At 39.3% G+C, this 27,593-nt stretch overlaps 1 protein-coding gene across 2 annotated transcripts; it reads left to right on the plus strand.

Annotated features, from left to right (window-relative positions):
* Nucleotides 1-9,537: 9,537 nt before the first annotated feature.
* On the plus strand, nt 9,538-25,897 carry LOC118329291 (carbohydrate sulfotransferase 15-like). 2 transcript variants are annotated; one of them, XM_035663387.1, is made up of 9 exons: nt 9,538-9,834; nt 10,672-10,725; nt 19,723-20,369; nt 21,217-21,556; nt 22,167-22,310; nt 23,128-23,284; nt 23,499-23,655; nt 25,145-25,292; nt 25,465-25,897. In XM_035663387.1, the coding sequence occupies exons 3-9, from the start codon at nt 19,896-19,898 to the stop codon at nt 25,653-25,655; spliced, it is 1,611 nt and encodes a 536-aa protein (XP_035519280.1). In that variant the 5' UTR covers nt 9,538-9,834; nt 10,672-10,725; nt 19,723-19,895; the 3' UTR covers nt 25,656-25,897. The 2 variants fall into 2 exon arrangements, with proteins under 2 accessions (XP_035519280.1, XP_035519279.1); XM_035663386.1 differs by lacking the exon at nt 10,672-10,725.
* Nucleotides 25,898-27,593: the final 1,696 nt, after the last annotated feature.

The raw sequence follows: 27,593 nt of genomic DNA on the forward strand, positions 1-27,593 counted from the left end.
CACTACTACTAGTACTCATTTTCAAAGAATTTAAACATACTGCATATCTGGTTTTATATGACTTTTTAAATATATTTTTGGGGGGCTTTTATTGCCTTTAATTGAAGTGACAGCTGGCAGACAACAGGGGACAGAGAGAGGATGACATGCAGCAAAGGGCCACAGGTCGGAGCTGAACCCATGGCCGCTGTAGCAAGGACTCCAGGTGAGCTACCAGGGCGTCCCTATATGACTTTTAGAATAGGGATCAGAATCAGAAATACTGGGGAAATTTGTTTTGTTACATTTACTCAAGGTCATAAAACGTTAAAATAGGTATTATATTACAATATCTTACAACAATTTATATAGCCTAGAAATTATAAAAAATAAAATTAAATAATATATTGAAAACAGAAAGACATAATCAGAGTCTGAAGTATGTACATTATAATACAATACATATAAGATATGTATATGACGGAAGTGTAATGAATAATGAGCTTAATCCTATTGGTGACAGAATAAAGCAGAATATTGCGCATTGACCAAAGTAGACTTTTTATCGTACATATATATATATATATATATATATATATTGTTTATGTTATTTTAGCAATCTATCATATTGGTCTTGTGAGTTTTATGAACCTTGATTTATTTTCATATTCACATCGACTGTAATTCACTGAGGTTCTTTTCAGGTGAAATAAAGTTGTATACTAGGCATTCACTCATTCCTGCTCTGGTAACAATGTGTGAAGAAAACAAAGTAAATGAAGGACAAGTTGCAAATTTGTCGAGGAGCATTTTCAGGGGGGAATGTGTGCACATATTTACAGAGAGAGAAATGAGAAAAATTGAGCTATGCAGCCACAGTTAATTGCATACCCAATGCTAATTCTGGCACTACTGGCGTAATCTGTGTATGATTCTAGGAAATACACTCTTCTGTTACACTTAATTTACATCCGTTTCTGCCTCCATGTTTAGCAGATGTGCATGACTGAATGTATCACCCACTGAACTCAGAGAAGCCAGCCAGCAGAACAGGGCAGACAGAAGAAAGATTTGGTACAACTGCGATAGGTAGCCAGGATGATCAGTGCAGAGGATTGGGATGGGAGAGCTTAAAACCCAGTGTCAAGCCAGTGTCATTAGTTGAGATCTTTCAAGAATGTGTTGTGCTTTCACTACTTTGATCTACAATACACTGGTTGAATAAGCGGCTTCTGTCTATCTGTATATCTGCAGACAGTGAGAGTGCTGCAGGGGGAAGAGACAGGAGGAGAGCAGACAGAGAATTTCTGGTAGGTAATTTTCTCCTGACATCAGTTTGACGGTTAGAGGGCTGACAAGCATCCTTCAATTAGATGGAATTTTCTCACTGCTGTCAAAACCCGGCCAATGTCAACTTGTCGCTGAAATTCTGGTGTTTGTGTAGCTACAATTTTAGCTTTTCTCCATCTTTCTTTTCCCCTCTTTCAAAAATGCATTCTTTTGCATTTCTTACAAATATGCACAACACACATTAATACAATTTTGGTATTCCATCTAGTTTTGTTTGTTCTGACTGATGCATACGAATGACCCCCTGTGATACTTTTCATTCCAACAAGGCCTGGCATGCAGCCGAAGAATTTGACAGTTTTGATCAATACTCTGGAAAATCCGGCATAAGGAACCTATTCCATATTTTGGCTTGAGGCAACAGTTATATGACAATGTGATGAATAATTTTGCAAGGCATCTGAGGGGGGGTCATTTAGGTCTGGGCGAAGAGGGCGCTTGTTTAAAATTCATGCTGGAGAATGCTCTGGGACAAGGTCAGATGTTAATAGTAACAGTGCTTTCATGTCTACGTGTGTGTGCATGTGTGTGTGTGGTATGGGGAGAAAATTCCATCTACAGCCCATGTTCGCTGTACTTAACTGCTGCAGAGAAACGAGTAGGAGGCTTGAATAAATAAAATTGAGCTGAGGATTTCCTGGTATGTGTGTGTGTCTGTGCTATCTTCAGCTGTGGTGGTCCACAGGGACCGCATCGTTTCCACTGAGGTTCACAGGTCAGATGGGAAGAGCGGGTGGTGGGGTGGGAGGTGAAAAGAGAAATAAGAAGAGAGGTTTCCAGGTAGATCATTGTGTGAGTGTTTTATAAAGATACAACCATGTGTACTCACTGACAACAGCCAGTTTCTTATTCGTTCTAATAATTTATGAAAACGTTTTATCTATCTTGATATGTTATTTATGATTACTCACTTATATTAGACATCAATTAGCAGTTAGTCCTTGACTCAGCTTGATGAAAATCACGCTAATTTAATCCTAAAAAGGTCAAATGCCTGATTGGTTGCTCATTTAAAATTTATATCTAAACCATCCTAAACCTGCATAACACCAACACATAATTGCCTTGTGAAGGTGGTATGGTGACTTATTTATACATGCAGCAAATATGAAGCAACTTTGGTGCTTATTTTGAGGCATATTCCAATATTCACACTTCTTTTAGCTTTATTTTTGGTCTCCACCCACTCCTGAGACTGCTGTTTAGCAGCTAAATGTTCCAGTACTTTCACCAGCTAGTTTATAACCTCGTCTGTCGTTTGTTCCTGGGCAGGAAGCGAGACTTTTCACTGAAAACAATTGCTTGCTGAAAATGACGCAGAGGAGAGTGCTGAGACTGAGATGAGGGTGTGGTCTGTAAAACAAAAACAATGAGCTGAAAAATGCTAAAATGCTTCATGGAGCTGAAAAATGCTAAAATGCTTCAATCAGAGAACAGCAGGTAAATAACAGTGGAAGTTTATTGTTGACCTTGAGAACAGGGTCTAAAATGTCCCAACAAAACCTCAAAACAAATAATGAATAACTCCATTAGCTTTAACCGGGTCTGTCAACCACAACTCAAAGTCTTCCTCTGCAGTGGACTGAGTTGTCATGGAAACAGTTATTTTGTCATCATGACCTTGCCAATAACAACTGAGCAAACTCCATCTACTGAGGAAGACTGCAAGATATTATTAAAAGCACAGTAAAAAGCTTTTAGGTGGATCTCGACTCAAGAATTTCATTTTTGTCATTTTGTCACTTTAATTTATAAAATCCAAAGTAGGGATTTTATTGTTCAATCAAAACAAACCAAAACACAAAAATTATAAAAATCTAAAAACAGCACATAACAAGTGATACAATTGCAAGTGCAACATTTTAACCACATATCTGTCTTATATCCAGAGCATCTTTGTGCTAGTGGTGGTAGTGAGGATCCAAGTTAGTTTATTTATAAGCCACAATGGCAGCAGTTCAGATATTTGCACCTACACACACACAATGCTACTGCTGCATACTCAAAGCTTCTTTCTCTTCATTACAATGAGGTGTTCTGAATAAGGGCTGTACAGTCAGATTTTTAGAAAGCAATGATTCCATTCTTCAGTGGAGTCAATTCAACAAAAATCACTCTGAGCTCATTATGTGTAATATCTGAAAGGGTGTGTTTGATTGGGGAACAAACTTCCTCAAATCATTGTGAAACTGCACTCCTGAACACAGCCCCAGGTTTTATTATTCACTTTTAACTGCAGCCAATTACCTGTGAGCTTTGGCTCTGGTAAATTTTATTATATTGTACCAACTTCACCAACTTTATGATTCAAGGGGTGTAATAAAGTGGAATCAAATACTTTTAAAAACATATATAGTATGCATATCTGTCAATCTGTGGGCAATGTTACTGCCTTGCTGTGTGTAATATGCAGGCCAAGAAAAAGAGAATGACAAGAACACAGAAGCTGGTCTGGGAGAGTTTGCAGACATCCTGCGTTTGCTTGAGTTGTTAGAGTTTAGCTTGACATCTCTAGTAGATGCTTTGTATTTCAACTGCATCCTCCAGCGTGCTGCAGCGCAGCAGGGACCCCGGCCAAGGCAGGAGGAGATAAAACTGATTTCTTCAGTACCAAGCGGCAGTCAGCTGGCAGAAGGAGCCAACTTGTAATGGTCTTTTAATCAGCTGTAGAGAGTGAAAGTCAGGTTGAGGTTTAAAATGGGGGATGGGGATTTCCTTGGAGGTTTGCCTGTTTGGGAATTCAGACGTGAGCTGTACCACCTCATCTTCGGGCCAGTTCAATGACAAACGTCGGAAGTCATAAAAATTTTAACAGCACCATTACCATAGCAAGACTTGTTGAACATCTTTGCACAATTGTTTTATACTACATGCAGAATATTTACATTATGATTTTAACACCAGTTGTTTTCTTTGGTTAAATTCTGTCTAAATCCCTGGAGCTAAAACACAAACGTCAGACAGCTACTGTGCTTGAAAAGGAATAAAATGCCAAATGCTTGACAATCCAAACGCTCCCCTCTGTTTGCCTGCAGTCTGTCATTATTTCAGCTGTCTTCTCCAGCTGTTACCCACCATTAGGAAATGATGTAATAAAAAGGGACTCTCCAAGTGTTAAAAGTAAGTAAATATATTCTTTTCCATATTCATAATCAAATCTGTTTAATGATTGACTCATTTTTCTTGGTGTAACTGATTCTATTTTGAATGGGTTTTTTCTTTGGATTGGCTTGAGAGTGTAAAGTGTGTTCAGATTTTCAGAGAAAGTCAATATTCTCTCTCATTTAGTCTGACTTTGCCCTCCCTCATTGATTTGTTCCTTCTATGATGTGGTTTTGATAAACCTATTTCTATGCAGAAGTACCTTGCAGAAGCGAAAAAAGTTGCCTGTGAGAGACAGAAAAGTGGCAAAACAATTAAGGCGGCCAAATTGAGCTACAGCAAGAGCAATTATGATTTAGAGTGAGACTACAGGCCTAATCTGACTTCTGGGGAAATATTTGGATAACTTCCCAGTTAGGGTTTTTGCTCAAGAAAGTCCGGAAATGGCATGCCAGTGTATGAGCGATGTCTTGGATAAATCTCTGGCAGGCAACAGCGATTAAGCTCGTCTGGTCCATCTCTTCCCCTCCCTCACAAATCTTTTGACTACGTGTTTTAATCTTTGCGCACAGGCCAACGTGGACACACTGATGTGATTACAAGACCACTAGCTGGCACAGGAGTCAAGTCCTAGATGAAAAAATATTTTTCCAGGGAAGAGGCTTTATGGCTTGGGAAATGAGTGTAATGTGATTTAATCTTGAGTAAAATGAGGGGGGATTCCAGATCCCTAAATCACCTTTAACTGTGGGCTGAACTCAAGCAGAGCAACAGGAGTGTGTTTCCCATTGTCACTCTGAGAGGAACCTGTTCTGCCAAAGGCCCTTGAGTATATAATCATCTGATCAGCTTGGGTCAGTGACAGACAGTTAGTTAAATCCTCTATAAATATATTGAAAATCCTTTGAAAAAATGGATGATCAGGCAGAATCTTAGTATTGATATTGCCCTTTGGTCAAAACAATGCAACAATAGTTGTGAAACTTCCTCTCATTCACAATTTCTGTTTAATATTCTCTTCACCTTTCCTCTCCCCAAACACTGCAGCTTTACCAGATGTGTTGTTTCACTGATCTGATGCATTCAAAGGTCAGCTGTGCTAATAACACAGAAAAGGACAGAGCGCTGTTAATTACAGTCTGTCTCAAAGTCAAAGACCGCAGTGTTGCAAGAGCGCTTGTCCTCACTGGCACACACACATTTATACACACACGTAGCTCCAACACGCTCATTAGAGGACATTATCTCGCAACGGCTGCTGCATGAACTAATGGCAGTCTAATGAACTCTGTACTGCCGTTAGATAGGGAACGAGATGCAACAGTCTGCCTCTCACCTCTCATGCACAGATTCTGCAAAGTAAAATTTCTCAGTCAGATGCTAAGAGACCTACTACGTTTACTGTTGAAATCCTGACGTCTCTGTGCTGGATAGTAAACGCTCCAAGGTGAGCTGACATCCACATATTTGACTCAGAAAGACAGAGATGGATGCAGCACGCAGAGAGGAAAATTTCAGCTTTTTAATGAGCCTGAGTTTCCTTCAAGGATCTCCAATAACAGTATAAAAACACACACTTTTAACTCGTAGAATACTTCTGCAGGACTTTGAAGAAAGTGTCAACTTTCCAGAGATGATAGAGGAAGCTTGCAGACCTCTGTTATGTGGTTTTGGTCTAATTTGGTGGATTCCATATTGTATGCGAATGCCTGTCTTAAATGGCACAAAAGATGAGGATTAAAAGTAAGTAAAATAATTAAATAGCTTTTGTCATAAGGTTCTTCACACAACAGTGCTAATATAGAACAACAATGTTATAAAATTATGCTACAAAGGCATTCTTATCAAAGTTTAAAACTGCAGTATTAACCCAATTATTATTCAGTAGGAATTTAAAAAAAGCCCACCATAACAGTTCAAATAGCCAAAGTTGTGATTCCTAGTTAAAAAGGTGAGTATTAAACCTGCAATAACTGATTTCTTTTCCCCATTGAGGGAAGGGAAGTGGAAACAAGTTATGAACACAGTATTGACATATAATCATCTTTTGAGTTATTATGGCTGACTAGTACATAGTTGCTAATTTACAAGCCCAGCAATGGGAGCAACATTATCATTCATTTGGAGTCATGTTTGTGTCCACCTGGTGGATGTAAGTCCAATATTCACTCTCTTTTAGCTCTCTTTTGGTCTCTACTGGCTCTCTACAGAGTCCGATAGTTTCTAGGGAAAAATCTGACTATTTGTTATTATAGCTGCTTTAAGGAATAATTTCTTAGTTGCACATACTCTGTATGTGAGTGTATGTGTGTGTGTTTTACAAGACTACAGCCAGGTTAGCAGCTCTGTAAGGCTGCACTTAGATTCAGCAGTGTTTTGAGAAAAATGCAGATGTCATCATGCTAACATGATCACAATGAGTAATACTAATATACTGATGTGTCGCGGGTATAATGTTTACCATGTTCACCATCTTAATTTTGAGTGATAGCATGCTTATGTTTGCTAGTCAGCAGCATTGACCCCAAAAGTGAAGCCAAAGCATCTTTTTCGCCCCCTGGTGGCTGATTGCAGTCTAGGTCATAAAGCCCATTGCTTCTATGTTAGCAGATGGGACATGAGCAAACTAAAAAAGTAGATAATTAATATTTCTGATAAATTTTGTTTTATTCAGTGATGCTATAAAAGCCAGACTTGAATTGGCCGGGTTTATAGGTAGGACTTCGATACTGCGTCTCCAACAACATTCACTACTGTGCAAACTTTGGCTCTGAATGACGTCACCAGTGCAAGATGACAGTGCTCGCATCCGGGATATTTTGGCTTCATTTTTGTGCAGTCGCAGGAAGTGGTACCACAGCGTCCACGTTTAAACACTGATGGCCAGCACTAACGACAAAGTACAACTGAGGCTGATGGGAATTCCTTTAGTTATGCAGGTATTTGGTCATAAACCAAAATATTACACACATTTAAATTTTTACCTGAGGCCGATAGATAAAATGTTACGGGTCCACCAAAGTTGTTACATCAAGGTGGGAACCAAATTGTTATGGAAATTCATCCACAAATATCAGCCTCATGGTGGCGCAAAAGGAAAAAGGCATCACCAAAAGTAAAATGATTGATCCTGTGGAGAAGAACGAACCGACTGACATTGCTATCTACAGAATGATATCCTAATTTAATGGTGTGTTTGAATATTGAGTTCATTTATTAACATGAGCCACATGTGATACATTCAAACTGATCAAAACTGATCCAGGTGACTCTGTGGGGAAATCTATCTGTTAGACTCCCTTCATTCACACAGCTTGAGCATCTCTGTGAGATGTGAATAAATCACAATCAATTTAACAGGAATTAACAGCAATTAGACTCGGAGTCTCATGCATATGGATATGCTCTAGAGGGGAGGCAGTTTATTCAAATGAGACTTTATCTTCATAGAGCAGCGTCAGTTTCCCAGGGCAGGCTCTTTCACTTGTCAGAAATGAACCATCTCACCTCTTTAAAGTTGCAACCGGTGGGCGCTCCAAAGATGAACATCACAGCAGCCCTCAACATTTCATTTCGTTTTGCTAATTTTTTTCTGTTTATTCCCGCCAAAAAAACAGATGTCATGATGAATGGCGAGTGAGTTGGCTCTCGACAACAGAATTAATTTCCTTCCTGTAAAGAGGAGGAAATGTGTCAATGACAGGGCTTACAGGGAACACTCCAGCTTGTGTCATGTAGAAGGAAGTGAAAGGATTTAATTTAATCATGATAGGTCTTTTCACAGTGTTAAACCCATCCATGCTGATAAAAACTGTAACTAGCAATGCACTTTGCATTTGTGGACGTCTTTTTTGTTTACATACAATGACAATGTTGACAATATGATCTCACACTTTAAATGCACAGTGCTGTTGCAATGGAGATTGATAGTACGGATACATTTTCAGGTATGTATGTATAAAAGATGGGATAATGTGTTATTAGCAATTATTGTGCATCAGTGGTGAAACACAGAAATAACTTGATATCAGTGTCAGTGATATTTATGTCTTCAACAGAAGCCTGTGTTCAAAATGTGGTTAAATAGCTTGCTACAGCACCTCTCCATTGCATGTGTTCAACTTTGATAACTGTCCTCAAGAAGATGAACTCATTTAAAGTTAAAGGCAGGTTGTGGAATAATTACAGCACCAAAATAATTTACTGCAGATGTGTAACTCCCATCTTTTTTTCTGAACATTTCTCATAAGATCACCATTAACAACGACATAAACCCACAAGACAAACAACGTGACAAACACCATGGTGTCATCTGCTGCTCAGTTTCGTTTCAAAGGAGCTTGTGGTTTTACCATTAGGGGCTGTGGTGCTGTTGTGAAACATCCACACTGACTCCCACTCATACAGAATGAGTCACGGTAGCTAATGAAGAAAAACATTCTCCTTTACTTCAGAATAACTTTACGAACTAATTCCACCACATGTGCACGTGACAGCTGTTCCGGTAAAAATACGATATCCTGTAGATATTACGTAACCAACAAATGTCCCTGCTTGCACAATATTGATTCCAAAAAAAACCCACAAATTAAAAGCTGGTAAATGAACACCACGTCTATTCTCCAAATCGCTCAAGGACATACAATTGTTTGCTCTAATAGCCTACCTTGGAATTACTTAAAGGTTGGAGAGCTGATGTGTGTATGAGCTGATTTATTCGTAAAAACGAAACTTCCAAATAAAATAAAATGGACCATTTAGAGGCAATGGTGTGTCAGTGATTTCTTAAGAACTTCACGAGGACAGTGATTTATTGTGTATCAACGTTGGGTCTTGAACACTAGTATCTGATACAGTAGCTTCAGTAATGGGGTTTTGTAACATTAAATCAATGCAGGAAATAACACAAAAGTGCATCTTTTATGTCAAGTTTTTTTTTTTTCTTTTGGAACATTTCCCCAATTAGGTTAACTTTTCGTGAGGTGAGGTAGGTGCACTACTTTCTCCACACAGCGACTGCATCTATCGATTTGCGTTTAAAGCGCTGTGCCCATTCATCATAACGGCTCGTCAACCCGAGTCAATAAAAGCATCGGGAGGTTGAAATGTAGATAAGACTGGTCGCCGCCGGTGACTCCCCTCTCTCCTCTGCACTCCGGGTTGAGCGCGGGGGGAGCTCACTCAGATGGAGTCTCCGGAAAGTCTCGCATTTCCGCGACAGAACCCAGTCGGCGTTTGTTGTCAACATGAACACGGTCCACGCTGAGGATACATCCCCATTTCTTCCACTTAACGTTGCTTACAAACACCTGTCGGGTCGTTTCAGCCGCCTGGAGTGGTGGTCATCATGGCTCGTGAGCTGCCGCACCAGAGGCGCGTGGATTAAACCGACCCAACTCCAGTGTGAGTAGCTTGGTTTATCAGTTACATCAAAACATGGAGGTTTTTGTTACATTTCTGGTCTACGTATAGGTTATTCCTTATATGAACGACGCATTTGCACAATTATTTAAAAGTTAATTTTCCTGATACAAAAAAATCCTTTTTGTTTGTCGTGTCGTGTTTTTTCTTATTAGTTCATTTACGTCAGAGGAAACGTTGTGGTTTTGAATTTGACAGCAGAGCGGTGTAGCTATTTATCAGTAGACATCTGTATATGCAGTATCAGCCAACGGTAGCCTAAACATAACTGCAACACCGCACGCAAACGGTGAAAACGATGATGTATAAAGTCCCCCAAAGCGATACTATGTGTCTGAGACTTTGTAATTCATAAAACTAACATCCTCCTGGTTGGATTTTCTCCCTCAGTGAACAGCTGCAGAATATCTCAGTGTCATGTCTCTGGGGGTAGACTCGGACATTCAACCACAAAAAGAACTGTGTCATGAGGCAAAGATAAACTGCTGCAAACATTTGTACACATGCTCCCAACATCTTGTGCTTATCTTGTAATTATTATTCTGTTTATTGTAACGTAACAAACTGGAACGCTCTCTGCCTACATCTGAGTATTTGACAGATTGATAATAACTAACTCCTTCCATTATGCCAAAACGTGTTTTTCTCATGAGTCCCAGTAAACAAGTCAAGGAGTGACTTGTGTATTCTTTTTCCAGCTCATTGCCAGTGGTTTGGTTTGAAGTCTGGGGCCAGAACTGTTGTTGTGTGACATGTTTGTGCACTCACTGTTTCTGTTTGACATTTAGTTCAATTTCCTCTCCTGCTTCCCCCTTCTAGTCTATAAAGGGGGCTGCAGCTCCTGCTCGGGGTGCAGAGTGGAGGTCCTGACAGGTAGGCAGATGACCTTTGGACAAACCCGCCTCTGTGGACTCTCAGTGCAGCTTCTAAATCACTAAAGTTGTATTTTATTGTTAATTGGAGGGTGAGAGAGTGGGAGTCGGGGCGTGAAAGGAGGAGGACATATATATAAATACATATATGTGGAGTGTCAGTTTGTAGCACTTCTCCACGCCCCATAACTCTGCACACACCCAAGCCAAACCTCACTCCGGCTGCTGCACCCACTCCTGCAGTCTGTCCGGTCGACTGGGCAGGAAGGTTTTAGGTTGCCCCCCGAGTTTGTGGAACAAATGTCTGGAGCTGCTGAGATGTCAAAGCCATGCTCCTTTTGGCAAGGGCTGATGTTAGAAGGCTTAGGTAATGCTAAAAGTATGAGAGGGGAGAGGGAGAGAGAGAGTTGTACCATATCAGATTGTTTAGACTGGACTCTGGGGGTCCACCACAAATGGAAGAAAAGGATTCTGTAACAGAGCACATTAGGAATGTGGGTGGACTGCATGATACTTAAGTGTTTTGGCAACAGCTCAGTGTTTCTATTTCAAGAGTTGGTAGTTTTTAACTTGTGATGAACAAGTCTCAGCAATCCACGATTGGCTCTGCATTATTTCTAAGATGAAAACTGTTTTAGAGAGGATTTAATGTAGTCAAACTTTTATCTGCATCCGTCACTCCCTTGTTGTTCTGCTCGAGCTGTCCTACTGTTAAATGGGGATTTTTTTTGTTTTCCTTTTTCATCTGATAACGTGTTTTTTGCACATGACATGTTCTGCAGTTTCCTTCCCTGCAGTTGATTTTAAAGTGTCATTTTTGTCCTTTAAGATTGAGCTGTTTGGCTGAGTTTGAAGAAACTTTATGTATGAGGTGTGTAAATCCTGCTCAATTAAATGTATCTGTTCTGATGCATTTAATGAGCATATGTATATATTACATATTATGTTAATTTACACTGTAGTGTGCTGTTATAAGTCATATTGCTTTAGAAGCCGAGTTTATTCTGAAATGACCACAAATTTAACACAATTAAAACCCATTCAAACATTTTAACATTACTATTTAAACACTAAACGCAAACTTTGCTAAGATAAGATTTTACCTTAAATCAAAACAGTAAAGATTCAAGAAATGTCTTCAGTTAAAAATAAAATGTCTTTAATTAGCTGCATACATGCTGTAGACCTGAAAGCGATCAAGTCTGAGTCACCTGCCAACACAAATATATTCCCCTAAAGTATAAAAGTATTACAGTGTGGGCTCAAAGCGAAACAGAAGTCATGAGTGATTTATACAATATAATTATTACCTTCATGACGCATAATAATTGCAGTCCGATTATAAAGGTTTAAAAATTAAAATTATTTGTATGAACTTTTTTGTTTTACCTCTGACTACTTGTCAAATGTCACATTGAGCGTGTGAACGGCTTTTGGCTCACATTAGTCAATAAAGAAATCCTGCAAGTGCGATCAAGCTGCTACATGGCAGTGTTTTGTGTGTGCAAACAGGATTAACAGTGGTAGGTCCTCACACACAATCAAAAACAGCAGCAGTTGAACAAAGCTGACAGGTTTTTCATCAGCATAATCTCCAGCCACATTCACTCCTGGTTGCTGTTCAAGAAGATACATGTGTCAGGTTTGTGGAGAACATCAAGCTGTGGGTGCCACCCGAAGGCCCAGCCAAGCTTCTGCCACTTTTGTGAATAACGTGATCAGGCAGAGGGTTTTAATGTGGTTCATCATCTTTGAGCGACACTTAATAAGAACATGCTGTTTTGTTACCGTTTTAGACTGAAATCTACAAGCTCAATCAGGCTTTCAATTATATTCTTCTTTTATCTTATGTTAAGAGCATGTGTTCCTGGTAGATTCAGGTCCACTGTGGTCAGATTGATTAGTCCCATCATCATTTTGTAATCATAAGAAAATAACAAAATTAGATGATATATTTTTGTAATATTTAGAATGATGTAATCTGAAGGGCCCAGGGCACATCCGCAGATCGTTCCGGTTTATTACAACTTTGATTTGGAGTCTTTTGGTAAGCAACATACTCACCAAGTTAAATGCTGAGATCTGGGAAAACAGATGAAGCGAGAAACATGAGCGAGGAAAAAACATTACATTATGACCTAAACTGTCTGTTGTGAACATCCATCACAGTCCCCAAAAGCAGTGCTGGGCTGTGAGGTGGTTTCGGCTTAGTGGCTACAGATTACATTTCACGTCACATGACACCCAGTGGCCAAGAAAGACTGCACAAATAAAATAAACTAATTTATCATGAAGACACTCGTATGAACTAACTATGAATTATATTTTTGTTTCAATATCCGCCTACTTCATAGTCTCGTTCAGGCATGCATACATCCATGATTAGTTACGAGCTAAAATGTGATGGCGGGATTGTGAGTGAAGGTAAAATGATTGGTTCGGAAACACCACAGTCATGGCTCCAAATTGGAACTGTTCTGAAGAGACATACGGATCAGGAGTGCCCCTTTTCCACCAAATTAGCTGTGGTTCTTGACTAAGGGGTTATTACCAGCACTTTCCCTTTCAAAACCATCTTTTTTTTTGCCATCTTAGGCTTTTCCATATTACCTAAAAAGCACTTTTGCTGTTGCGTTGAAACTGAAAGTGAGGGCACCCAAAATGCTGCCAATATTCCCTCAGTGCACAGGAAAACACTTTGATGTCGTGTTACAGATCTCAGCAATCCCTTTGATGAGCACATTAATCGATAGAAGCGATGATCACAACTGCACTGCCCACCCAGGCAGACCTCAGATCCACCTCTGCCTTAAGAGCAGCCCGTTCCTTCTCCCTCGCACTCATTAAACAGTGGGACGCGCGTTTCAGATGTTCTCAGCTTGTTATTAATGTCGCCTTGGTTTTAAAGTGCTGCTAAAACTAACAACCTGTTGCTATTTGAAAAACATATGCATGCTTACACGCAAGCAGAGTTTAGCTGAGGACCACATCTGTGCTCCAGATGTCAAGGTGGACTGTGGTGACCTGTCTGATCAAGACAGACGTTACTGTTAAACAGAGGCTTAATATTTCTAGTGCGTGTCTGTTTGTTTAGGCTGTACTGTTGCTCCTATAGCCTGCTTGTTTAACAGATTAAGGGGTCAGATTCCTGTGAAGGCAAACATCATTCTCCAGTGACAGAAAATCCACCCGCTCCTCATTTCTGTGAGCAGTAGAAAGGGGAAGGTAGGACTAGTCCAGCATCATGAGACGGATGAAGCTCCTTTCCTGAGATATTTGTGCTCTCAGGGAGCTGTTAGATTTCCTGCCAAGATTTCCTCCATAATCTGATTGTGAAAAGGGCCAGAGAAAGAAAAAAAATCTGATACCTCCCAGCAGGGAGTGATTGGCTGTTTTCTGTCCTTCAGATTACTTTTACTTTTGATTTCTTTTTCATCCACATAGAGAACGTTTTATTTTACAGCAGTTTGGTATCCCATCCGTCTTTGTTTGACTTCCCTATCAACAGGGAGGCTGTTTTATTTCCTTTTGTGGCATTGGTTATTCTTGTGCCTCCCATTTCCCAGTGCTGGGATTTGGCCAAGTCCTAGTCACAGAGTGTACTGTACGAGGTCAGAATGTGTTTACACAGTTATAAACATGAAGACATGATTAAAACATGTTTCAGGAGAGGCCAGAGTATGTGTGTGTACCGAGTTCTGCCTCTCGGAACTGACGGTCTTCCGCTCTTTAGCTGATTTTGTGATCACAGTGGATCATCTTTCTTTCATAATGTTGATGCTTAACAGAGCTGTACATCTCCATACAGCATGCAGCATTTTGTCTCTGGAAGAGCTCTGCAGGGATGCTCATTTTCATTTGCTATTATAGTTGTTATCTTGATATCTGCAGCACGGAATGGGTTGAGGCTGATTGGCACCACTTTTAAATTAGAGGGTGCAAGACAGGGAGGCAGTGTGTTAGGGCCCTTTAACACCTCAAAGAGATGCATAGGAGCCCATCTGAAATCTGAAATGTCATAGAAAATGCTATCAAGTGTTAATATACTGTCACCTTGTCTTTTATCTGAGGGAGGTTAGACTAGAAGGGACAAGACACAGGCCTATAGTTTGACAGTAGTAACTGTTAATATTTATCAGCTGCACTGAAGGTTGAACTCCAAATTAGACACACAGGAATCTGTACAGCTGGGGCTAATTAAAAATAATGAGCTTCATGGTTTGTCTATGTAACAGCCTGAAGCTACTGATATGATGGACCTTTATCACAGCTGAACATATTGTTATTACAAATCAGTTCCCAATGTATTTCACTGTAGCCTGTGAGGTTCAATAAGGACGTATCATCTCAAAAGTGAACAATGTCATTTTTCTTATTTGCGGTTCTTGAAGGTGGCCTATTCTACAAATTACATTTACGTGTGCTAAAGACATGATAATTAAAGCCACTATGTGTAGAATTTGAATACGTCCATCCTTGGCGCTCCCTAGTGCCAGTATCAAAAACAACACAGTGGCAAAACACCAGACATAGACTCAACCAGTGTGGTTCAGAGAGAAATATCTCAACAACTACTGAATGGCTTTACTGGGAAATTTGGTACAGACATGCATGATCCCCAGAGGATGAATTGTCATAAATATGATTGCCTGACCTTTCACCTGTTACCTTCTGGTCAACATTTAAATTTTTCAAATAGCCTACCTAAATAAAACAAATAACTCCCACTTCATAATTACATAATTGAAACATTCTAGCATTGTTATTGTGAGCATGTTAACATGCTGGCGTTAGCATTTAGCTCTGTGCCTAAGTACAGCCTCTTCAGAATAATTGCATCAGAATAATATGAAACATGCCAAAATCACGTATGCGTATTATTGTGTGTCGTGTCGGGTTGACCATTATAATGGTATGGAAAATTAATTTATTCATTCAATCTTTCATTCATCATGTCTTACATGAATTTGAGTGAATGAATAATCATTAGTAACTTCCAGAAATGTAAAGAAGAGGTTTTACATAGACAAAATATTTTAGCGGCACTTGATAAACCCATTAACCTGGGACCCAAGCTTGTACTTTATCCAGTAGGTTTGATGATATCTGTATGATAAATAATGTTAAAAAGATTGGATAAAGACAGGACAAAGATTCAGAAGTTAGAGTTAATTTGAAGATGGCTGAAGAGGCTGGGTTTTCAAAACACTGATTACAACACAGGGTATAATTTCCAATTGGATTTTGTTGGTTGTGTTGGAAAAAAACAAATCACAGTCATGATCTGACAGTATGTGCCAACAGGAGAGGAGTTTATAAGCTTATTAATAATCTAGAAAAGAGACCTGTGTTTATAATTGAAATGTAAGAAATAGTAACTCTTCTTGACCGCAAGTGAAATAAAACGCTTTGGGTTAATAAATTCAAATGATTTCAGCCACTCAGCCTGAATAGATTCAACACATTTCATGGTTGTCAGCACATTATTTTTATAGGATATTTTGTGCCAAGTTGATATTTTGACCTGAGGATGGAGAAAGAGAAATACTTACTGTCCAAAATGGAAAAAAAGTTCATCCTGTGGGAGCATCGCTGTGCTCTCTAAATTCCATGGCAATCTGCCTATTTAATTTTGAAATTTATTTTCTACAAGTGGGGAATTTTGGTCAGAGAGTCCCACTAATGGAAAGGTCAGTGGCTCAGCAAACAGATTAGGATTAATTGTCTGGGGAGCGTCAGTATCCGAGCCATCAAAACATCCAGCTAGCAGTAGTTTTGATATAGGGTGTGATGTGGGATTTGAAATCACCGTAGAGGTGAGAAGAAATGTGTGTGCATATGAGAATATTTGTGTGGGGTTTTTAGCCATGCTTGCCGTAAAGCTCTATGGATGTCAATGATGGGATGAACTGATATATCTCATCAACTATATAATGGATTGTCAGGCAGTTTTGTGGAGACAGTCATGGTGTCTAGAGGATCCATCTTTTTAATTTAACTTGAACTTTGTGAAATATCTCAACAACTATTGCATGGATTACCGTGTAATTTGGTACACGCATTCATGTCTTCCTCTGAATAAATTGTAATGATGTTGGTGATATTCGGGCTACTAATTCAAGATCAAAAATGTTATTTCTCCAATACATGTACTTTAGTTTATTTAGTTTTAGTGCCAGAAAACTAAAGATATTCCCATCAGCATCAGCTGTACTTTGTGTTTAGTGCTAATTAGTATATGTTAGCATGCTAACTCACTAAACTTTGTGTTAGCATATTAGGATCCTGATGTTAGCATTAGCTCGAAGCACCACTTATTTTTGTGTGTGCTATTTGCACAATGAACTAGTACAAAATCTGCACAAACCCAAAGAAAAGTTAAACAGATTAGACACTGTTTTTTTATGAGAATAGTTATTATGTTTGTCTGAACTATTGGTATTGTAAAGAGAAAGATATTGCCAGTATAGTAGTACACCATATAATAATATTAATAATAATAATAATATCAAAAAAACACAATACACTAAAATCTTGTAGGTGGTAGTGTGTTGGCGTTGTGTAGCCTTGAGTCTGCAAGATTTCAGATAATCTGACAAATTCACAACCTACAACCCAACACATTGCACCATCATGAGTAATATGCCGTTCTGGCTTTGATACCAGATCCGTCTTGACATTTTGTGCTTTGGACAACAAAGGCATCTAATGCAATGATGAGTGCAGGTTTTTATTTTGAGTCAGCAAGATTTTGATGATGGGGTTTCACCTCAGTCAATCCTACCTGCTGTTTGCTTCCCGCCACAGATCGATTTTCAGACCAAAGAGGTCTAAAGGCTGTCTTTCCTGTTCTTTCTCACACAGTTTGTCTCATCTCTGTGGCTTCATTTCCCCACTCCGTGCTTTACCCTTGACTCTCACTGTCCTCTTTATGGTCTGTCACATTTCCAAATCTCTCTCTTCTCTCACACTTTGAATTTTTGCTTGAACTAGACATTAATCTTTAATGAGAATAATAGATTAATAGTTACAAAGAACAAAGAGGATAACAATTACCTGGATTTGTAGAATTGAAGATAGGCAGAGGCGTGAAGAAAATGAGATCCAGAGAACCATATCATTTATTGATGTCATACTTTTCAAAACACAGCTAGAAAGGGCTTTACACATCATTAACAAGCATAAAAACAGCATCAAAATACGGAAATGTAGGACATATAAAGGTAAGGCAGTAAACCGGATTAGTATGGTTTAAACTATTAACTACTGTGGATGTGAGAGTTTGTATTTAGCCCACCTCCATCTATGGATATTTCATTAAATGAGGCCCATATCACCCCGAGAAGGATTAAAAATAAGTTCTTTGCGTAACCCCAGCATCAACCCACACAGGCCTGCAGACTGCCATGCATTCCTCAAAGTCTGCAATTGCTCAGAGCTGTCCCATTATGAAATCTGGAAGTGTGTGGGGGCTTACTTGTGGACTCTTCAAGCCCTCTGTGCACACATTCAGCAAGTCTGCACTGATGCAGACACAATCAAAAGTATTGTTGCAACATTAAAACAACGAGGGAAAGGCTGTAAGCATAACAAGCGACACTGGGTAGAACAAATTTACATGTACATAGGTCACAAGCAAGCTGTGTGGTAGTGGAGTATCCTAGTCCAGAGCTGCAGAAGACACAGTTCAACTGTTTGTACAGGCTGAGGAGAAATCCTCATGATGAGTAAACTGAAGAATAGAGGAAACCTTTAATTTAGCAACAAAATAAAAATGTTGTCCCCTCCTCATTGCACTATTGCACTCATGCAATTACACTTTGATGACTTAGGGGGTGAACATTTGAGTTTTCTCTCTTCTATCCCAGAGCCACTCTCTCTCAACGCAACCAATCACTTCTGAAAACCTCCTCAGGCTTATATATAGTTTGCAGCATTGTCCAATAATTGATGATTTTGCTATCAGTAACAGCTACAGTAGGCTAAAAGATAGACTTTCCCCACAGTCATGATGGCAACCTGCCAATCACATCTGTGGGTGGCTGCACTATCTGTGCAAAGAGTAAATGGTTGTGAGCTAGTTGGAGTTTATAATTTACTTACAGTGATCAAATATTATTGCTGGAATTGGTTGAATTGCTTTTATGGACTGAGGTGGAGACACCTTTCATTTTCCTCTGAATTTGCACCTTCAATGGCGTGAACATGTAGATTCACATCATGTTTTTGTGGCAGGGTTTTAACAGGCCCATGTTGTGTTAGAGAGTGCTGTACTTCGCTAGAACTGGTGCAGGATTTCATTCGCTGGTCCAGTGGGATTGTTAAATTTAACAAACTGCAACAAAAGAAAAAGAAAGAGGCTGAGGAAGTGTCAGAGAGGTGTTTTAAAAACATTTTACACTCAGGTGTCTGGAATGTATTAGCACTGGACCCTAGAAATAATAATGCCTACTTTCTTATTATTCATGTGGAGGGAAAGAAAAACAAAACAGTGTATCCACCTGTATCAATACCTTACTGGTTTCTCTCTTTGAAAAACCATGATCTTGAAAATGATATTTCCAGGTTAAAAAAATAGAGCTCTCAGCGGGCTGCAAGCTCACCGAGAATAATCGTGTGTTTTTAGTTTTGAATTACAGAGTAACTATTATTCTGACCTTGAAAGTCTCTTAGTGGAGCTTGTCTTTGCATGTGCTATACAGCCCTCATCATAAAGCAAGGCTCTTCATCTCAGCAGACCACACACACTCTGCAGCTGACCTCGAACATTTTAGAGGTGACTTGTGCTATAGAAGGGAGTATTTGACATTAACGTACTGATGCCCCAGAGAGGCTCCCTCAAATTCCCTAATATTATAAATACCACCTTTCTTGGAATTATGGGAGATGACTGAAATACTTCAAATGAAACTACGCTGCTGCACTTTTGGTGAAAAGAAAACTGAAGTCATATATAAAAGCTACGTGCTGTGTTTTAACAACTGTTTCTGATTTACAGAAGGCCCTGCTGAAGACCGGGGAGCATGTAAGAAATGAAGCCAAACGACAACCTGCCGATTAAAAACAATGATGAACGGACACATCGGGACACACAACCTCCTGTAGGTGAATCTTTGCAAGAATAATTTCTCGGCTCCTTTTTCTACATGCCTACTCTGCTTTTATGTCAGCATGCCACTATCAGACTGCAAATATGGGAGAAACACCCAAACGGACCACAGTTACATCCTCCACAGCTTGCCCATGGCTGAGAACTATGGGAAAACGCCTGTCAAGACGTTGTTTGATTTCAAGCACACAAACTTGCCCGACACTCTGGATGTCAAGTGGGTTTCCTTGTTGACACTGACTAACCTGCGGAGCATCTCAAAAGTCAAAGTGGTTAGCTTCCTGATGGGCTTGACACTGATGTTCCTCATCATGGCCTCCTACATCCTGACGTGGGACAAGAAAGGACTTTTTTTCACCCCTTCACCTGATCAGTTCAGACCTGTGGTCATCCCGACCAACACAACAGCAGCTGAAGCTCCCTCTGAAAAGAATTTAATAGACATGAAACTGCTGGTGAAGATCATCAGCTCCAAGCTGGAGTACAAACCGAGGAAGGTGCCGGATATAAAGGATGTCACTGAGACGGACTCCCATGTAAGTCTGCAGACAAACAATGGCAAAAAATATGCTAGCAAATGGCAATTCAGTCCACACAGGAAACTCTTAATACTACGATTGCTTCATTTTTTGTTGACAAAAGTGAATTGTTGGAGACTGACAAGTAACATACACCTTATAATCATCACTGCAGTAAATGCCTGTTTGGTGAAGCTCATAATGACCAGTGAGACTGATAGAGGTGTTGATTCAACATAGTGTTTTCAAAACCAAAGTTTCTAGGGCTGTTAAGTAAATATCAGGTTACATGTCTTGCTAAGTGTTGCTAAGGGCCTACTGACAGCTATGTGCTAAAGTACTGTCATTCTCCTGTGTTTGGTGTATGTTCTCATCTTACTTTTCCACCTTACCCTGCATCATTTTGCAGTGTTTGTGGCTAAAGCATCAGCAACTCAGCTAAAATCACATTTTACAGCGGTAGTGAGTCAGTTGAATAGCAATTATTGGCATGTGTCAGTGTTAGACATATGAATATCTAACTCTATAATTCAACTAACAGTACAAAATGACCAAATACTAAAGGTGACGATGCGTCAGTTGCAAAGCTGCAAAATCATGTCATATGGCCCTAAATTATGGATGTTTTGATACTTTATATAACCACTGGCATACAAGGTAAATTACATGGATTAAAGGTGAAAATAGTTGCTGTTCTCTGTGAAAGACCTTTCAGATACTGCAGGAGTAAACTGTGGAACACAAATTGAACATAATATCTTCTCCACATCATGATTTACAAAAGGGGCTACACTGTATGTTACAGTATTTCTGTTATTTTGTCCACCCTATTAATTTCCTAATGTCATTTTGTTCCTCTGTGCAGTTGTTCTCTGTAATTCCTCACCATTTCCTGCCCGGCATTAAGAGCCCTTGCTGGTATGAGGAGTTCTCCACTGAACTCGGCACTGATCTGTACAGGAGGAACCTCTTCACTCTGCGCTCAAAGAGCTTCAAGACTGTGTGCGACCGCCTGAGGACCAACTTTCACCAGCACTTACACCACAAGGACGGCAAACTGTTTCGTCTACGCTGCTTGCCGTTCTTCTACATCATCGGCCAACCAAAGTGTGGCACAACTGACTTGTTCCACAGGCTGCTGTTGCATCCAGAGATCAAGTTCAACACGATGAAGGAGCCACACTGGTGGACCAGGAAACGCTTTGGTGAGTCATCAACTGATCACCCTAACCCTAACCCTTGACCAGGGCTCCTCAAAGGTTGAAATACATATGAATTCATTAGTAGTATTGTATATAGTAAACAGAAAAACATTGTATGACTGCAGTCAGTGCAAGGTCCTCAGGTCAAGCATTTCTTGCTGTCTGCCATTTTAACTCGTCTTCTAGGCTTTGCAAATGTGAAATCACCTAATTCAGTTCATCATTTAAACTTCATGTCAGCCTTCCACTGATTTTCTTTTTACGTCCATATTTGGATCAGATTTTGTCCTGTTAGGATGCTTCTATATTTCAATTCAGCAATGTATAAATGTTGAGAAAAACTGCTAGTCTGCAAGCTACAAAACTAGCTGATTATAACTGAAGACCTTCTGCTGCTGCTTAATAATAAAATACTCCATTTATTCTCTTCACTGGAGAGTTTTTACTGTGAGCTGCTTGCAGGAAGTGCTGTCTTTTAACAGCATATGCAAACTGCAAAAAGAGAAGAACTATGTGACTGTTGTCTGCCAGTTTGTCTCATATTCTTTGTATGTGCAGACCAAAATACTGAAAAGTGTATAAAAGCCTTATTTCGGTGTACCTTGGGTTGCAGGTTATATCCGTTTCAAAGATGGCTTCCAGGAAAGTTTCCCTGTGGAAGATTACCTGGATCTGTTTGACTTAGCAGCCCACAACATTCAAGAAGAAATCCGTGGAAATTCATCTGGAGTCCACCGCGCACTCCAGCTCATAACAGGTGAACACATGTGAAAGTGTTTGTGTGCGTGGGTGGGTATGATTTGGTATTGTTAGAGTCCATTATGCATCAGATGGAAGAATCTCCAGCGTTTATAGTTTTCATTTGGTGTTTTCGGAGGAGCTTGAACTGCGAAACAATTGGATCCGGACCATGATGATTGAAATGACAGGTTAATTAGCATTACTTTTGCTTTCCTTTCCTTTATTCATGGAATTTGATCATTTTTAGTGGGTTTTCCACAAGTGGCTCTGACCTCAGGAGCCCTACAGTGGCACTCGAATCATTCTAGATATTCTGTGGTCTCGGAGAGCAGCATGGTGTAAACAAAACCTCGAACGCCCCTGGGTGCTGTCACAACCACCTTTATTCACTCTCCATGCTATGAACAGAAATTAGTGTGACTCAAACTTTGCTCTCCTGGGCCTGAGAGACAGTGGAGAATATCCCCCAGTAAACAAGAAATCAAAGTAATTACTTTTTTGGAGTGAAGTAGTGTTGATCTTTTGAAGGGAATCCTTAATATTAACTTGGTTTGGTAGGTTTTTTTTCTATGAAATGTGCCAATAAGATTCTGCTTTGTTTGGTTTTTGCATGGTTACTGATAATAAATGACACAATTCATTTTTAAATTCTAAAAAGCTGCAACTGCATTGTCACAGATCTGTTCAGGGAAGGTTATGAAGGCGTAATGGTCCAAGATAATGATGCATATTTTGGCCTAAAATTCAGCTACATTATTATGCCTGAGCCTCGCTGCATTTTAAATGAACTGTTGTTACCCAAGGTGATGCTAAGACTGTCAATGTCGTGACAGGTGAAGCCAGTGCATCCACTATGTGGGACAACCAAGCCTGGAGCTATCTTCACGGAGACATGGAGGAGACAGAGCCCCCGTTCCTGGCCCAGGACTTCATCCACACAGTCCAGCCCGGTGCCAAAATCATCATCATGCTCAGAGATCCAGTAGAGAGGTATTGTAGAGAAATCCATCTGCCTGTATACGTAGATACAGATGTGATTTTCTGAGGTGGAACAGTTTGCTTTGGATTGCTTCTGAGGGCTTTTCCTTTAATTTGTCATTGTTGCAGAACATTGTTTTAAATCATAACTTCTTTTGTAAATCCAGAAAAATGTTCCTTCATAGTTCCAACTGGCTTACACCTGGCTGTTTCTTTCTGTTCCCAGACTTTATTCTGATTACCTGTACTTTAAGATGGCCAACAAGTCAGCAGAGGATTTTCATCAGAAGGTTGTAGAGTCTGTACAGTTGTTTCAGTCCTGCCTGTCTGAGAGGTCACTTCGTTCCTGTGCCTACAACACCACCCTCTCCAACACCATGCCGGTTAGCTGAAATGATGTTTACACTTTTAACTGTCTGAATATTAGATGACTTAAAGATAATCACAGCTTCTATAACTATATTTATTGCTACTTAATGACAAACACCTAATTCCTTTGGGAATTACTACCTGTCCTCCAGGTGGTTGTAAATGGATATTACTGCACTGAAGTGTGTCTCGTTCTGTGCAGGGAAAAATATGACCAACTAGTTGCCCAGAGTCACTTCAGACCCTTCAGTATATATCCTATCAGGCAGCGCTCCCACAGGAGTAAGCTGAGTTATGAGCTCTGTCGGTTGTCACCTCTAATCACAACACGTGTGTGACAGCACTGTTATCCTGGGAGATTTACTACACTAAAAAGCAGCAATCAGCTCGACCTGAAACCACTGGAACAGAAACAGAATCCATCTAACAAAAAACATTCAGAAAAACATCGCTGTATTCTTTCTGCTTATATGACTCTTCTTTTATGGATGAGAGGAAGATGAGGGCTTTCGAAGTCTGTTAAAGCTTTAGCTCTGCTTGGGAATCACAGCACAGTAGTTTAGTTTTAGTGGGTGCTGTTGTATTGTGGTGCCCCCCTGAGGACTCGTTGTGTCTGTGCATGTGAACAAAGAAAAAAAACCTGTCTCACTTCATTTCAACAGGAATTCAACTATTACTGACTCAAAGTCACACAATTGTTACATTCCAATGACTGCTAGAAATGTGGGTCACATTAGTTTGCTTTACAGTTTAAAGTATTTTTTATCCCCATTTATACTATAAATCTATCTATATATAAATATGTCCTATCATAACCCCTGTTGTTTGTTTCAACTTTTGACTGCTGTTCAGAGGAAAACAATTTGTCTGGTCTGAAATGAGCCAATAGTTTCAGTTTCTATATGAATATGTTATGTATCATCACCTGTGCACTACACTGAAAAGATTTCAGCTCATAGTATTGTTTCTGCTGAACATGTAAATCTTTAAATGTGGCTCAGAAATATGTACTTTCATTTGAATAATTTCATAAATAAGCGGACTACTGTAGCTTTTAGCAGGTACTCAAGCAGGAGTAAACAGTGCATTTGTTGGAAACAGTTTGTGTGGATTTATGGCAACAGGTGTATGTGTTGACTCCAAATAATAAAACTCAAACTACAATTCCCATGTTCATCATAGTGAAGGAACATGTCACCCAGTGCAACAGTGATGAGTTAGAGGGGTGCAAGCTATATCAGGCTTTGCATACACAGAAAATACTTGTTAGTACAATCAGTTCATTGTTGTTTTTTTTGCCTTTTCAGTGGTTTGACAAAAACAAAAAGAATTTCACCAGCTTCATCATTTTAAGTTATTCTCACCACAGGATACTTTAAAGACGTTCATGTTTAATTAACAGTAGAGATTTTAAGTTCACCTTTGACCTTGAAAAGATCAGCTGACAATACAGTCTCACCACAAGGGACTTGTGATGTTAATTTGATTTGATTTTCCACACAGGTGAGGCTAAATTTGGGGATGTACATCGTCTTCTTACTGGATTGGCTGACAGTTTTCCATAGGGAGCAGATTCTAGTTCTTCGACTAGAGGACTACGCAGCCAACCTTAAAGTGACAATCAAGAAAGTTTTTGACTTTCTGGGTGTAGGTACGTATCCAAAAAGCCACAGTAACATGCTCTTCATATTAAAGTCTTTTAAATATCAGGGGAAAATAACTTATATCTTCATTATGTGTTTATTTATCTGGTTGTTTCTGCCTTGAGCCTTTACTTTTGTATTGATAAGGACTCTGACATCAAGCTCTCATCCTCCCTGCAGGTCCTTTGTCGGAGCATGTGGAGTCAGCACTGACCAAGCGGCCCATGTCTAACACCCGGCGAGCGGCAGACAGAAACCTGGGTCCGATGTTTCCAGCCACCAGAGACCTCCTCAGGAAATTTCACCAACCCCTCAACTGCAAACTGGCCAGTGTGTTGGACAAGAAGACCTTCCTTTGGAGTAACACCTGAAGCATGGATGAAATGTGGACAGATGTGAATGGACAAACTGAACAAGAGAAAGCCTATTGATGGAAAATAATTTACAGTGTGAGGACTTATCCACGTGTGTATAGTTGTATATGTTATATGAAGCACTGAATAAGTGTATTGGTTTTGTTTGTGGTATTTATTTGCTTTTGAAAGAATGTGACTGACTCGATCAAATCAAGATGATAATAATAATAAAATAAACAGATTTTTTTTGGATGTTATTACAGTGTTGAAAAGCTATTTTATTCCTGTTAAAAAAACAGCCCCACAAGATGTACTGTTAGAGTCACTATACATTTATCAATTACCTATGGGTAAGTTTTCATTTCAATTATTGCTTAAAAGGATATGACGGATATCATGTGGTGATGGGGGTGTGATTTGGCTATTATATGAACATCCCATGTCCCATTTTTATTGTCCATTTCCACCCAAATATTAGACAGATACACAAAATATCTATACTTGTAACAGATTTTAGAGAGCCTAAGAGAAAGTCAGTCCTTACATGAAAGGGATATGTACATACATTATTATAATTACAGCACTGGTGTGTGCACAAAGTGAGTTTGGGAAAAGTCATGAAGGAATATTTCGAGAGATGTTTCAATACCAGCAGTGTTTTTACCTTTTAACCTCACTGACCCAGGGTCAGTCACTACAAACTCTTAAATTCTTTAGAGGAGATCTCAAAGTAAGTCATTTCTCAACAAAACATTCTCTGGTTCTACTTCCTCAAATATATCATTGTAAATTGAATTGGTTTGGGTTTTCTTGCTCATACTAAACATGTAGTTTGAAGACCTTGGATTCTGTGAGATTGTAATTTGGGCTTTTTTCTGGCATTTGAAAGGCTAAACAATTAATTAACCGATAAATTGGCAATCATTTTAATTTAACTATTGTCTCAGATTTCTAAATGTACCAAACAGCTCATGAATTCTGGGGAAATGTGGCTGAGTTGATGCACATACTGTATATATTATATTTCCATGTGATTGAATGTTGAAATCATAAAAACAAGGAGTCTTTGGCTTAAATATTTCACTGTGTACATTCAAAGAATAGATGATGAAAATGATACAGAATAGACATAACAGACAACATTGAAGCTACTTAAAGGGAAATAAAATAACAAAAATAAAAACTGGATGATAAGGACTTAAAAACATACAAAAATGGCTAAAGATTTTTAAAAAATAGTGGTGTTGGAGTGACGTCATATTCATGTTTTGGGATTAATCACAAGAGGGCACTAAAACACAGATCATGACTACAATAACCTAACATCCAAACACGCTCCTGTGATATGTCACAGTGTTATATTTAGGATACAATACATGTGAATACAACCATGGTTGTTTAAGCCTCCCCATATAGAATTATAAATTATATTGTCCTTTCTCATGAGGATTTCATGTGGCTGTGATTAAGGGCTGGGGTCACGTCATAAGCTATGTCTTTAGGCTGCTCAATCATTGCAATTATAAACATGGTTATGTATGTTACATTTAACAAACCAATTGCAGTATAATAAAACCAAAAGGATGGAATTAGAAAGGGAGTTTAATAGTATAGCAGACAGGATAAGATGAGAATAATTTCCCTGATGACCACAATTCCACCTTCCAGGCACCAGGCTGAACCCCACAATCAAATTTCTCCAAGTGATCACGATAATTATATATATTTATAATCAGTTCCAAATACACAGAAAACCACACAGACAGAAAATATAAATAAGTGTCATAACCCAGCCTGAGGGCCATGACGAAAATGGGAAACAGACACACAAAAGCTAGCAAACTGAAATGATTTATTGCAATAAATAAACTAAGAAGTAGGTTTGGATGGGATGTAGTGTTAGGTGTTGTGAAGTGCGAAAACAAAAACAAAAGGAGGTTGCAGATGGAGGTG

The sequence above is a fragment of the Morone saxatilis genome, unplaced genomic scaffold (genome assembly GCF_004916995.1).
Source record: "Morone saxatilis isolate NCDOM2014 unplaced genomic scaffold, NCSU_SB_2.0 Contig19, whole genome shotgun sequence".
NCBI classification, from domain to species: Eukaryota; Metazoa; Chordata; class Actinopteri; family Moronidae; genus Morone; species Morone saxatilis.

Excerpts from the sequence above, each read along its gene's own strand:
- LOC118329291 (XM_035663387.1), top strand. The coding sequence starts at position 19,896 with ATGCCACTATCAGACTGCAAATATGGGAGAAACACCCAAACGGACCAC. Across the intron at positions 22,311-23,127 it reads CGCACTCCAGCTCATAACAG|GTGAAGCCAGTGCATCCACT; the intron begins GTGAACACATGT and ends ATGTCGTGACAG. Across the intron at positions 25,293-25,464 it reads TTTTGACTTTCTGGGTGTAG|GTCCTTTGTCGGAGCATGTG; the intron begins GTACGTATCCAA and ends TCCTCCCTGCAG.